The sequence below is a fragment of the Zosterops lateralis genome (genome assembly GCF_965231275.1).
Source record: "Zosterops lateralis genome assembly, chromosome: Z".
In the NCBI taxonomy this organism is placed as follows: domain Eukaryota; kingdom Metazoa; phylum Chordata; class Aves; order Passeriformes; family Zosteropidae; genus Zosterops; species Zosterops lateralis.
Genome location: NC_139800.1, coordinates 4,845,193 through 4,858,784, shown reverse-complemented (window position 1 = coordinate 4,858,784; position 13,592 = coordinate 4,845,193). Strand labels below are relative to the sequence as shown.

General features: G+C 33.6%; 1 protein-coding gene across 6 annotated transcripts in view; it reads right to left on the bottom strand.

Annotated features, from left to right (window-relative positions):
• FCHO2 (FCH and mu domain containing endocytic adaptor 2) overlaps positions 1 to 13,592 on the bottom strand; it is an 83,745-nt gene that overhangs the window by 56,506 nt on the left and 13,647 nt on the right. For all 6 annotated transcript variants that reach the window (XM_083883723.1, XM_083883724.1, XM_083883725.1 and 3 more), the window contains exons 3-8: positions 11,893 to 11,967; positions 10,452 to 10,593; positions 10,208 to 10,360; positions 6,035 to 6,139; positions 3,974 to 4,072; positions 2,874 to 2,970 (exon numbers count right to left, since the gene is read on the bottom strand). In XM_083883723.1, the coding sequence (XP_083739849.1) occupies positions 2,874 to 2,970; positions 3,974 to 4,072; positions 6,035 to 6,139; positions 10,208 to 10,360; positions 10,452 to 10,593; positions 11,893 to 11,967 (671 nt within the window). The remainder of the gene's footprint in view (positions 1 to 2,873; positions 2,971 to 3,973; positions 4,073 to 6,034; positions 6,140 to 10,207; positions 10,361 to 10,451; positions 10,594 to 11,892; positions 11,968 to 13,592) is intronic.

Genomic DNA, 13,592 nt, shown 5'->3' with positions numbered 1-13,592 from the left:
GTCCAGGGCTGCTCTGACCCAGCACCAGCACTTGGTCTTGCTGAACCTCGTAAGAATCACATGGGCCTCACTCTTTGACCTCACCCTGGTTCCTCCGGATGTCAGAGGCAGTTCAGGGAACACATTAAATTCTGATCTGAAGCCTTACTGGTCATGCCAGCTTTGTTTTTCAGTGTTTTACACTAAGTGATTTTCTTTTCAGTTAAGGATTAGCAACAGGATGTAAGTGGTTTGGTCTTTGTTTTGGTTTGGGTTTTTTCACTGAATGGAAGTCAGAAAACAAAAGTTTTTACTTCTTCAAATATTGTGTTATTAAAACCTCTAAATTCTAAATGGATTTAATAAAGAAAAAAAATAACTTCAGTGAGAAGGTTATAAAGCTGACTAGATAAGTTATTTAGATAGTTGTGCAAAAGAGCCAAGTTCCTGAGTGAATTAAAAAACTCTCACAAAGCATTACTGTTTGAAAGAAAAACTGTTATTTGTACAAGAAAAGCTTGAATTCTAGATGCCCCTGTACATTATGACTCCAGGTGACAGAAATTAGCCAGCAGAGGGAGCCCATATAATCTGGTAAAATGGACATCACTGTAGAGATACATTTCAGATACGCAATAAACTTTACTATAAATGGTTTCTAATTCTCCATAATAAAACAGCCCCCATCAGTAATTTATTTCAAATTCATTCTTATTTTTACAGATATAAATAAGAGCAAGTGATCTCTGCTGTGAAGAACTATAAATAGCTGGAATATAATGAAATAAATTAAAATACTTCGCTATGCATTGCCTTTTTAGTTTATTTTATCTTAAAGTATCTATTATCTCACTTATCAGAGTAACCCACAAATAATAGGGATGAAAGAAGGACTACATAGTCCTGGGGAATTTTAAAGTACTGCCTTTAAACAGATTTAGATCAGAACAGTGACATCCAGAAGACAGTTTTTCTGCATTTGTTTTGCAAGCCAAGTCAGTATCATTTTTTACATTGATATTTAGATTTTTCTAAGGAGCCATCTCCTTCTTCAGCCTAATTAATAAATACATCCCACAGACTCCCAAAATTTGATCCATGAATTAAAATATCTTTTCATCATGAACAGTTCTCAGATGCAAAAAAGTGGGGGTTTAATCAAGAAAAAGCAGTCCTTAACAGTGGATGTTGCCTTTTCGTTCTTAGAAAGCAGATACCTCACTCTGCCTTCTAAATATTTCTAATTGTCAAAGTTTTATGATTCTAAGTTAATAAAACAAATATATTAGAAGCAGTAAGCATAATTAATGTCATTAGTGGTCTGTGTTGCTAGTCTTTAACACTTCAAAGCTTCTTGTAAATTTCTTCTGCTGCTGAATTTGACTATGCTTTCTCCCTGCACCATGACTGCTTGACAAAGTTGATATCAATAAAATTATTTTAATTCTATAAAAGAAAATTCAAGGTGCATACATTTAAGCACTAAATGTGCTATTGTTCCTTAAAATACTTTGCTTAACTTTCTTAGAACACATTTGGAGAAGTTTTTATTTGACCCCAGAGAGCACAGGTGGGATTTGAAGAACTGTAAAGCATCAAGTATAAAACGTGTGCAATTTCTTCATTAAATTAAGGAGTGAAGTATTGTTTTTCTTAAAATGTCAGTGTTGTCTGGCAAAATCCAGACTAAAAGCATGGATGAATTGAATGCACAATGTTCTAGGATGAATTACCAAGGCTCTTTATAACCTAGGCTGTCAGAACCTTAAATGCACGATGGAGATCCCCAGCCATGATATCCTGGCAACGTCATTGGCAGCATCTAGTCAAAGGGGTTTGAACACCAAATTGTCACATGTCTTTGTCCTGTTTCAGACCAACTAAACTTAATACTCTGAAGTTCACATATTTTCTTTTTTGCTGAGAAACTGATATATACACAGGAAACTTTTAAAAATTGTTCCACATGTCATCTTACCTCAGCCCACTTGGATATCAGCATTAGAGGGTCACAGAAAGAATATGAAATAATGTTATGTTAAAAACACCTCACAAACACATTGGAAGATACCTAATAATATTTAACAATTTATTATAAATTTTCATTACCTACTATGGCTTACATTTTTGCCCTGGAAAAAAACCATCTTTGTTTGCCTCTACTAGAAGACAGAGATGCTGGTGAGGACTCCCAGTGCTGAAGGAAACAGTCCTACTAATTCCTGTATTTTCACACCTAGTGGCTGTGTATTCATGCCAATATTAAAGAGACACTATATAGGCAGTACTGTGAGAATGACTTTTTGTGCCAGTCCAAAAAGGTCTAACCACACCCAACCAGCAGTACCTTCAGAAAATCCTATTTGCTTCTTACTAAAGAAGCAATACACATCATTGTATATTAAAATACATTTTATAAAAAGAATAGATATTGCATATCTATTGAAATGGTAATTTGGTAACCTGAACAAACTGATGCAACTGTTCCAATATTTCAATAAGCAGCCTCATAGACATCTGCTCTGAATATGTTTATATTGAATAAAGTTGTGAAATACAGTTTATGCAGACAACACAGTTTGTACAAGTAACAACAGCTTCTTGACCAATTTCCCTGATGTTCCAGGAAACAGCAGAGTTTAATTGTAATAGACCTACAAACTACCAAGCATTATGAACACAAATACTGCATGCATATAATGAATTTTGCATTACCAATTTCTATGAATTATTTAATATCAAAGTGAACAAATCCTAAGAACTTGAACACATTAAACATTTTAACTTGAACATGTTAAAAATACAGCACACTAACAAATATGGGTTTGACCTTTCATTAGGAATGGAAATTTCCAGTTTTAAAGCTAACATTTCCTATTGTGTTAATCTCTTACCAGGTCTTTCCTTGCCAGTTCCTTTTGACTCAGCAAATTTCTGTATTAAACTCTCAACTGTAGTATTTGCCATGTTATTAATAAACTCTTCGTGCACCTTCAAAAAAAAAAAAAAAAGCTATTAAGTTTAAAAAGTACGTTTTGCTATAGCTAAGGTTCAAAAACTTTCCCTCTGAAATACATTACAGGACTTAAGAGAAATCAACAGATATTTTATCTAGGAAACCCTTCTCTTTGCTCTAGTATTAGCAAGTGTGAGTACACTACAGACAAAGACTGAAATGACAGGTCTAGGTTTTACTTCCATTTCTTCCATGTTAAACAACTTCTGTATCTATCATTTTCTGCATTAGTCAGCAACACATCCCACTATAATGTTAGGAGGACAAGTAGTTGTTTCAGCCAGCACCAGTTTAGGGTGTGAACTGTAACTACTGTATTATCACAACTCCCACCTGCTTGAGTAAAAAACATTACTGTTATAATAGTTTTGGTCTAACAACATGTTAACAAGTTTTTCCAACAAGGCAGGATGTGTATATACTTTAGAAACAAACAGCACAACCCTTGTGATGATCACTTATTAGCAGAAAACCTTAGTATTAATGTGTAAGCCAATAAAGTGACACTTCAAAAATCAAAAAATTAAGGACTGCTTATAAAGATTATTAACGACACCAACTTCCATCTAAACAAAAGATATTATAAAAGCTTCTGTTACTAAATATATTTTGCTTACAAAATCCAACAGTATAAAATATTTGACAGCTTCTCAGAGTGATATAATTTCTAGTTTTAATTAAAAAAGTAGTATCCTAATTCTGTGTGAAATGAGTGCTAAATTAATATTCGAGAAGCGGAATTTAGAAATACACTAAAAATTCTTCAACTTTCAAATCCTTTAAACTGTCCCAATATTTTGTTTTCTGTGAAAACAAAATTTATCTAGTCTTTTTCTGTAAATTTTGTGACATTCAACTTGAAAACATAACAGGAAGCCATAGGAATTTGAGCTTATGTTGAATTTCACAAAGTAAGAAATATCCCATTTAATAGTTAAGGAGAAACATAAAGCATGATCAAACATAGTATAAAAATACCTCTCCTATTTGTAAATGAATTTCTTTGACAGTATTTGACAATGACTGAATAATCTCTTTCATACGAAGAAGGTGCATTTCTTCAATGTCTTGAAATTTCTGCAAACAAATATGAACAATTAATCATAATGAAAATATTTCCTGAAACAGAACCTTAGATGTCAGTAATTAAATACACTAAAATAAACAAGAACAAAAAAGCCTCTTTTTTTTTTCACATCTTAGACATAACAATTACATTTAAGAAAGTAAGATTCAGAATTCAGAGAGTTATGAAATAATGCACTTTAGAAAGTAAACTATCCTTCCAGAATCATTATCCAACTTTTTTTACTTAATTTTTGAACTTTCATCTAACCCTTCAAAAAAATCTGATCTATTTCTACCAAAAGAAAGGTGTTTAAATTTTAAATTATGTTTAGAAAGTGTTTAAATTTTCACTTAAATTTTCTCTTTTCTCCATTACTGTAGGTTTTTTCATCTAAACCAAGAAATTTTAGTTCTGGATCTGTTTTGCACTTCCTTTTTAGAACACTCTTGTAAACATACACACTCTTTCTCCAGTTAAATCTATGTTCTTTGCTTCTTTACATATTATTTATTTGATCTTTAAACTCATCATACATAATTTTTACACTTTGTTCCTTTTTACCTAGGCTGTCAGCTGACACTCATTTTAAAGTCACTCCCAAAGTTTTCCGTGGCCCCTTCCTGGCCAAAAATCAGAAGTAAAAATGTTCTCATCCTCCCCAACAGTCAGCCATAACAGTCTTGAAATCCTTTTTTACTTCTGCACTTTCCTAGTTCTCTGCCTATTTCTATAACTGCCCTTTCAAGTGTGTCCAAGCTTTGGTGGGCACTTAATCCTCTCTCCAACTTGCACAGGGTTCTGTGAAATTCCCCATCCCACACCTCCTGCTACTCTGACTCACAAACATGACTCCATTTATAAAAGAAATGTATCTCCAGCTTCTTAGATCCTCAATCTTCTGCCATACTTATGTACCTCTATTTTTGTCACATACTTATGTACCTCCGTATTCATCACATCAAAGGGAGATTAAAATGATTTTCTTTAGCAGCCTTCCTCTGAATTACAGAAGATATGGTCACCCTCTGTAGCCTACCCTATGATTTTACTTTTACTGGACGCTGTAAGACAGATTTAAGCTAAACCAACTGATTTTGCACTGAAAAGAATGAAAATATACCCCTCATAGTTTAATTTTCAGAACTAATCAGCATATTTGCAAGTGAAGGATATGCTGAATTAAGATAATACAGGGTTTTGCTTTACATAGAACTAGACTTCCTTATATTCATGGATGTTATTTTTCCTATCAGATCATCTTTAAAGCAGCAATTGCATAACCAAACTCTGTATGCAACTACACCATTATACTTCAAATGAATTCTACACATACATATTTAATTGGTAGAATGACAATTTTTATTTCCAATAAAGACAGATGTGGAAAGTTTACAAGTGTCCATTCTAACATTAAGTGAAAATTTAAATTTTAAGTAAAAGTATAGCTACAGGTAAGGAACTAAGGACATTTAGCCAAATGTGGTTTAAAATGTGGCAAGACATGGCATATGCCTTGATAGAGAAAACCTGAAATCTTCCAGAATACAGTCTCTTAAAAATCCCCAGGAACTTAAACAGCTGTAACAGCTTTTCATAACCTCTGGAAAACCCTAGGTAGATATTTGAACCAACTGTAAATTATCTATTTTGATGGAATAATAATGAAAAGCCACAATGGATCCCAATATTAAAATTCCTATGAATGAGTTCAGGGTGCCCAGAAATTCAGAGGATTTTTCACATAAAGACAATGCATATACAATACACCTAAAAGTCCATTTTGCTTTCTTCTAAAAATTTCTTCAAAATATCTTTTAGAGTATCACAACATACATGGTCAGTGTTGGCCTTTCAAACAAATTAATTTCCAAAAGGACTACTTTTTTGAAATGGTTATTTTCAGATGGCTCCAGAAATTAAACAGAATAAGTTAACCAACTTAAAGGTAACTCATTTAATGCAACACTTACCTGTGCTGTTTCTGTCATTTTCAGTTCAAAATCAGATTTAAATGCAGCATACTTCTCCACATACAATCTATAGGTATCTGTTGCTTTTTTAGATTTAACTGCTGCCTATAGATCAATACAAAAATGTGTCAAATGTCACACGTGCAGGTTTTTAAAGTTATTATTAAAAGAAAGCCTAGGATGATCTCTAAAAATTATTGAGGGACAGAGTAAAACAGAGTAGCGTCATAACAAAATTTCAACACCAAATATCACAGATATGAGCAATTAGAGATGTAACTACACATAAATCACACACAAGTGTAACAAATTAACTCAATTAAATCCTTTCCCTTTATAAGAAATGAAAATTTTATTAAAAATACCTATAGTAAAACTTATTTTGAAATCAACTTTTTATTGCTGAAGACAGCTCATTAGCTCTGGTCAAATATTAAAAAAATTATATTTGCAACAGTGAAATGGGGAAAAAGAAGGGTTAGAATACAGAGCAAACAGTTATAAGTGCAATTCCAAATGAATCAATGGTAATAAAACCATGATGGTGAAGTTCTCTTAGAAATGAAGAAATAAACTCAAAAATATCGGAGTTACATCAATGGATAAACAGATATTTGAAAGTGAAGGTAGTGCAGAATATAGTGAAGGTCAGATTTAGGCAAGTCTGTGTAATTATTAATAGTCCTTTGGCGATTTGTACTTTTCATTGCTAATAAACCAATATCTTTTTTCTGGGAGTAAAGTAAAACACAAAACAAAATACAAGGAAAATCTCAGTACTACATGAAGAACAAAACAGAATGAAGTGACTGATTGCAGTAGTGAAAAAGTTATCTTCAAAGTTTGTAGCATGATGCACAAGAAGTCTTTCAAACCTTTGATAATGTATTTCCAAGTTAAATGCCAATGAAAATCATCTTGAACACCACTTTCTTTCCTAGCTTCTTTATTCAACAGGCTTACTATCTCTGAGGCTTCCCATCAGTTGTAACACAAAAGCATTCCTGAACTGTTAATGACATCAGTAAAGAGAATTGTATATTTTCTATTTGTTCTAGTTCTGAGTAGCCCTTCTCTTTCTTTCAAATAAATTTCACCTGTCTAACAGAAATTAATTTTTACTTACAATGATTTAAAGCTGACTCTATCTATAATTTCAAAATAATTAATTAGTAGAAAGATGCCCTCAGGCAAGAGAGAGAGAGATTCCACAATGTCCAAGAGAAAAATAACAGATAATTATGAATAAAAGTATACATATTAGAACTTCAAAGGAATAGGAACCAAAGCTCATTGTTTATCCAGTTATGAAGAAAACCTAAGCAGATCTTAGTCACAAAGTCTTCTAAACTCAGCATAATACTACATGAAAATACTTAATGTAACAAGAAAATGGATTATTCAGAAAAGGTGTATCAAACCTATCAGTTTATTATCCTGAATTTTACTTCATGATTCTCACTCATACACATTTCCAAAGGAGAATCACTGAGAACTACACAGTCCTATCATGTTTCCCAACTGCCATTTCCTATGCTGAAAATACAACATGCTCCATGAAAACTTGCTTTTAAAATCAAGATTGTTTCTAAGTTGATACCAACTTTAATCACTGAAAAGGAAGGAAATGTCAAGCTAAAAGATGTAAAAATGGGGTATTTTTGGTAAAAGCATTTTTAATTGAACCCTATGTGCCACGGAGTTTGACAAAACAAAAGCACTCTCCATTTCCCATCATATTTAATGATGAGCAGAATACCAGTATTTCATGATGAAAAGCAATTAAAAAACTAAGTGCTCAGCAGAACAGAAAAAATTATAAAACACACGGGCACTATATGATTAACTAGTAATCTCTTCTGAAAATAGGATGTGACTATTCTCAGGAACAGCAACTGCTAGAACTGTATTTACCAGATTTACAGCGTGTGACCAGATTTACTATGTGTGAAAGAATAAGGATCAGTCAACTCTTTTTTGTTAAGTCACTATAAATAGAGAAGTTTACATGTCAGAGAACAACAGGAAATTATTACGCAAGTTAGTATTGACTTCCAGCTGCAATGAGACTTGCAAGGTCTCAGACACGTCCTTAGATTCTTCAATAAAGTATCTCTCCAAACATTTGGCTTTGTGATAAGCTCTTAGTTTACTGGTGCAGATCCCTTGTTTTCTCAGAAAGCAATTAATCTGGGTTTTTAAAATTAATTTTAATTAATTTAATTAATTTTAAAATTAATCTGATTTTGCCAGTAAATAGTTTTCATGTTGCACTGAAAATAATACATCTATTTTCTACTAAAGGAAAAAAAAAATCCTACAATCTTTGGGCACTCTGTTTACAAAATTGCAAGTGAAAATTTGAATAGAGGCATGACTGAAGAGATGTGACAGTGTCAGTTTTTTTTACCTGCTCCCACTGGAAACATACTTCAAGTACTTGCAAAGCATCCAATTAAGACATAATTATATCTAAGGAAGATGCATAAAACAGTTAAAAAAAAAACAAACCAAATCCTCCTCCTATAGTGCTTCCTCTTTTTCCTTTCTCATATAGACATCTGTCATGCTGAACATTTTTTTTGTTTCCAAATGAACAAGGATAATGCTACATCTTAAAAAGCCTTCCCTCAAGTCAACCTTTCCTAGTGAAACTACTTACAAGAATTCAGAAAAATTATACTTTGAATACGCTGCGAGGAAAACATCTGCCAACACACATCTGATTCATGTCTAGAATGCAGCATGAACTGTCATTTGAGACAGAAGCTGGGGGAAAAAAGCTGGATTTATACCAAGATAAAACAGCTGAAATATACTCAACAGAATAATTTTTGTCATGAGTGAAAAGACAATAACCAATGTTATCTTCTCCATCAAGGCAGCAGGACTAAAAGCAAGAGAATCATTCTAACAAGAACAAAGTTCTACAGAGAACAGTTAATTGAAATGGAAATAGCCAGAGGAATCAAGATTTAATAAGAGAAGTTATAATTATAAACAAGGAAAGGTGACCTCTTTACTAGTTAGGTTCCTGAAAACAGGAAGAAGTTACTTTTTTCACAACAGTCAGGGAAGGGAATCCTTACCCTCTACTCAGCACTCCAGGTGAGGCCCCACCTGGAATAGTGTCTAGTCCTGGATTTTTCATTGCAAGTGAGACATGAACATATTGGGAGAGAGTCCAGTAAAGAAGCATGAAGATGATTAAGGGACTGAAACATCTCTCCCATAAGGAAAAACTGAGATTGCTGGAACAGTTCAGCCTGGCGTAGGGAAGCCTTAGGGAGAATCTTACCAATAGATACAAATACTGAAGGGAGGGTACACAGAAGACAAAGTCAGGCTCTTTTCAGTGGTGGCCAGTGATAGAACCAGAGACAATGGGCAATAACAGAAAACACAAAAGATTCCCTCCCTCTGAACATCAGGAAACACCTTTTTCCTAGGAAGGTGATTGAGCCCTGGCACAGTTTCCCCAGAGGGACTGTGGAATCTCCATCCTTGAGGATACTAAAAAGCTGTCTAGGCAAGGTCTTCAGTAACTCAAGTAACAGGGCTTGAGATGGCCCTGTCTGAACATGAGGCATAGATAAGATAACTTAAAAAGATAGCATAAATCAACCCCAGAGACTGAGTGTTTCTGTGAATGGATCAGCCCCTCCACCATAACCCAAGGACAGTACTAAACACACCCCAAAGATAATTAGCCCTTGAGTCTCTGGTCCATGAGATTGGAACCTTTTAAAACAGTAGTGAAAGTGCTGATGACATCTTTTTCTTCACCAAACATACTTCAAGTACTCATGTACTCAGCTACTTTATCTCACTGGAGGGATATCACAATCACTCCTGAGTTCAGTAACAATGGCATTGAGTATTCATGTAAAGAAATATATTCAAAAACATAAGAGATGCCAAAACAATTGGGCACAACTTCTGTTAAAGCCACTACACAGAACTACCATTTGATGCAGGTATTTACAAAGTGAAGAATTAGAACTAAAAGTGTAAATAAAACATATCTAGGTATTCAGGATATCATGCATATCGCAAAATAGTTGCAATTTCTTACTACAATTAACATTTTCTGAGTGACATTCACCTTACTAATACAAGGTGAATATGTAAAGCAGTTAGTAGCACTATTACAGTAAGATGTGACAGAGCTACCTTTTCAATTTCTCTCTGTGTTGCTCCTTCCTTTTTCAAGCGTTCTTGTTCCACACACTTTGCGTTGTAGTTTTCTTTTGATTTCTGCAAGGCCTGAGTGATACTCTGGATATTTTGCACTGCTTCCAAAGTTCCTGAAACGTCTTCTTTAGTCTGCCAAATATCACATGGTTGTCAAAACCAAGCCATTTTAATTTTTGTGTTAACAAGTCATTGGACGTACATAAGAAAAAGAATTAATAACCTTTTTATAAGCTTTGATCTGCTCATCCCCATACTTGTGAACTTCTTTTATTAGCTCTTGTAATCTTCGCACAAGATCCAAGTGACAACTTGCTAGTTTTTCTGTTGAGGTTTTGAAAACATCCCAAACTGGTGCAAATGTCCTGCATTGAGGGAAACAACGTTAATCTGTTTTTTTAATCTTCAGTTGGCAATTTTTTTTTTTAGTAGTGCTAAAGAATAATCAGTAAGTTCACATCTCCTCCTAAAAGTGAAACAAACAAAACACCCAACAACTGCCATAAATTCTTATTAAATATCTTCCAAATGTACTTGACATCCTATGTACTAATTTTTCCATGGTTTATGTTTTACTTGTATTGACTCTAATAAGTAAAACATAGTAAATTTCATTTAATACTATGATGTTCACACAATAATGGCAAGCACCAAGACGGTGCAAGAAGAGTCTAAAATAATTTAACATGCAGTAAGTACTACTATGTATAAACTTGAACAGTGTGAACAAATCAGGAGTTTCTTGGTTAGTTACATTTCTAGTTGTCTTACATCATTGCAGCCACAAGATGGAGGAAAAAACATTGCAAAGATGATCTGCCTCTAAAAGGGATTTACTGATTAACAAAGATGAACAAAGAGGTGGGATCATTTCTCAGATTCAGATTTCTGTGCTGAATGGACCTTCTCCAGCATTCAAAGTTATGCTTCTGCCTTTCTATTCTGGGTAATGCTGCTAAAAATCATAACCATAGGCTTTAAAGCTCTTATGTTCAAAGGTTCTATATCTACTTGTTAGTTTAAAGGGCAGCAACAACTATTATCAAATTATCCACTGATGAAAGTTCCTCACATTTCTATATTACATTACTATTAAAAAAAAAAAAAAAAATCTAGCTTTTGTCAGAAATCTGAGTTTTTATTGGGCTAATCTTTCTAATGAAAAAGCATCCATTAATCATTCTAGTTTTTAAAAACATACCCTGTGTGTAAAACTTCCTTTTACTATGGAAAAAATCTATGGAAAAGTCTTATTCTGAACACCTCTGAGAAGAGATAACACTCCAAAAATCAGAAATTATAGAAATAAAAAAAATCACTGCCATATTTGCAGGCCATATGTTCTCTCTGCAAAATAATTTCCATAGGCTCGAGAAGATGTAACAGAAGTCACTATGTCTGAAATAACTCAGTTTTAAACACAGAGGAAAAGACAATTTATCCATGTTTGGGCTTTAGTCTTTTTGTTCCATTTTGAAAAACTGCCTTATTTTTTGTTTGTTATAGCTGCACAACTTTTTGTACCATTACTGAAGGCCTAGCAATCATTTTTAAAGGTGGCAAAGTTATACTAACCTTCAACATCATCAATAAAATATTCAGATCAAACCTGATTCTTACCATGTACACAGTCACTTAATTCTCTCTCATGTACACCTACTTACCCAAGCTGTGTGTAGTTGCTTGCTGATTTGGCTAGTTTTGTCATCGACCTTGAGTATGTCTCCTCTATTGTAGCCCTGCCAAAGAAAGCCACCAAAAGTGTCACCAAAATTTTCAAGGTAAGAAGATTGAATATGCATTGTAAAGGTACAAAATAGAAGACTTTTTATGTGAGCTAAAAATCACTCCATTTGAATGATCTCTCAAAAGCTATACAAAAAAAATCATATTAGTATAGTATATTTTAAAAAAAATAATCTAAGAATCCTGTGACAAAACACTGCAGGGAGCAGGACAAGTAAAACCCAGGAACTCTAAGCTTGAAAAAGACAATTCCTTCCTCTCTATTTGCTGTTCTCAGCTACCACTAACATTCCTTAGTAACAGACAGAACAAAGCATCATAACAACGATCTATCCAGCACTGTCTAAGCAGGAGAGCCTTACACAGCAACAAAATAAAATGTATTTGTGATGAAAACTTTACAACAAACAAACAATATTTACTGAGCAATCATATCAAACAAAATGAGGTCTTGTTTAGTCTTCTTGTTGGAGGTAGGCTGTTTTTTCCTTTAAGTTCTTCACATAGTGATATTTGAGTTTGGAAACTGCATGAAGTGTTCTTAAATTTTCCTTCACTCAAACACACAATTTCACTTGTTTTTTAGTGATGCAAAATCCAAGGGTTGGCACAGATTCCCTCCTTAGAGTCTCTGCAGGGGCAATTGCCATGGAATCACCTATTACAGCAGTGACTCCCTGCAGGTTTTCCATATCAATCTTCCTCACCCACCTATTATTAAAGATACACAGTATTTTAATTTTTCACCCTAAACCAATATTCATTGTGTAGTATCAATTTAGTTTTAGAAGCATCCTAGATTTCAGTAAATACCGTAATTGTCTTTTCTTGAAAAGCTTCAAGCAATTTCTTTCCTGCTATGCAATACCTTTACACAGGACACAAGAGAAAAATAAAAGGCAGATGCAGAATTCACCCCTCAAGTTATACCATGATTATAACCCGAGACAGGAGTTTTTATTTCTCCTGTACAGCAACAGTTTACAAGCAAAAATAATTGTCTTGTGAAAATATGAAAACAAAGTAGGGGTATTCACCTGAAACAGAGGAGTAAAACCTACTGAACTTCCAAAATAACCATCCAGTTAGTTAGCTGGAAATCTGTCTGGAGAAGGAGATTAAACTGCAACATGCAACAAATAAATTTCATTTTGAATATCAGCTATTGTAAAGTTATTCACCATAAAAGAAAGTCAATTAACTTTATCCTCCTTCCATATATGATCATATCTTCGATGATAAGAAAAAGTTTAACTTTCCAAGGCTTGGAAATCTTGCACACTGCACAATGGCAAGCACCCATGCCCCAAGCATAGACAATGATTTTTTAAATTTATTTATCATGATGAGCAATATATTTTTGACTAATCATCCATGTTTTCTGTAAAAGTTTTCCAGATTTTATAACTCAGTGCCTTATTCTTCCCCTTTAAACACAAGGATTTTGAGCAAAATCTATGTCCCTTTTTTTTGATCCAATTTACAGTATACTTCTCTGAACTATCTCCACAAAAGTGGAGTTCTGCAATTCACCACAGAGTATTAACATACATCAGCTAAAAACTCTAAGAACTGAAAGATGACCAGTTAGTGACCAGTTAGTACATTTGTCCTATTA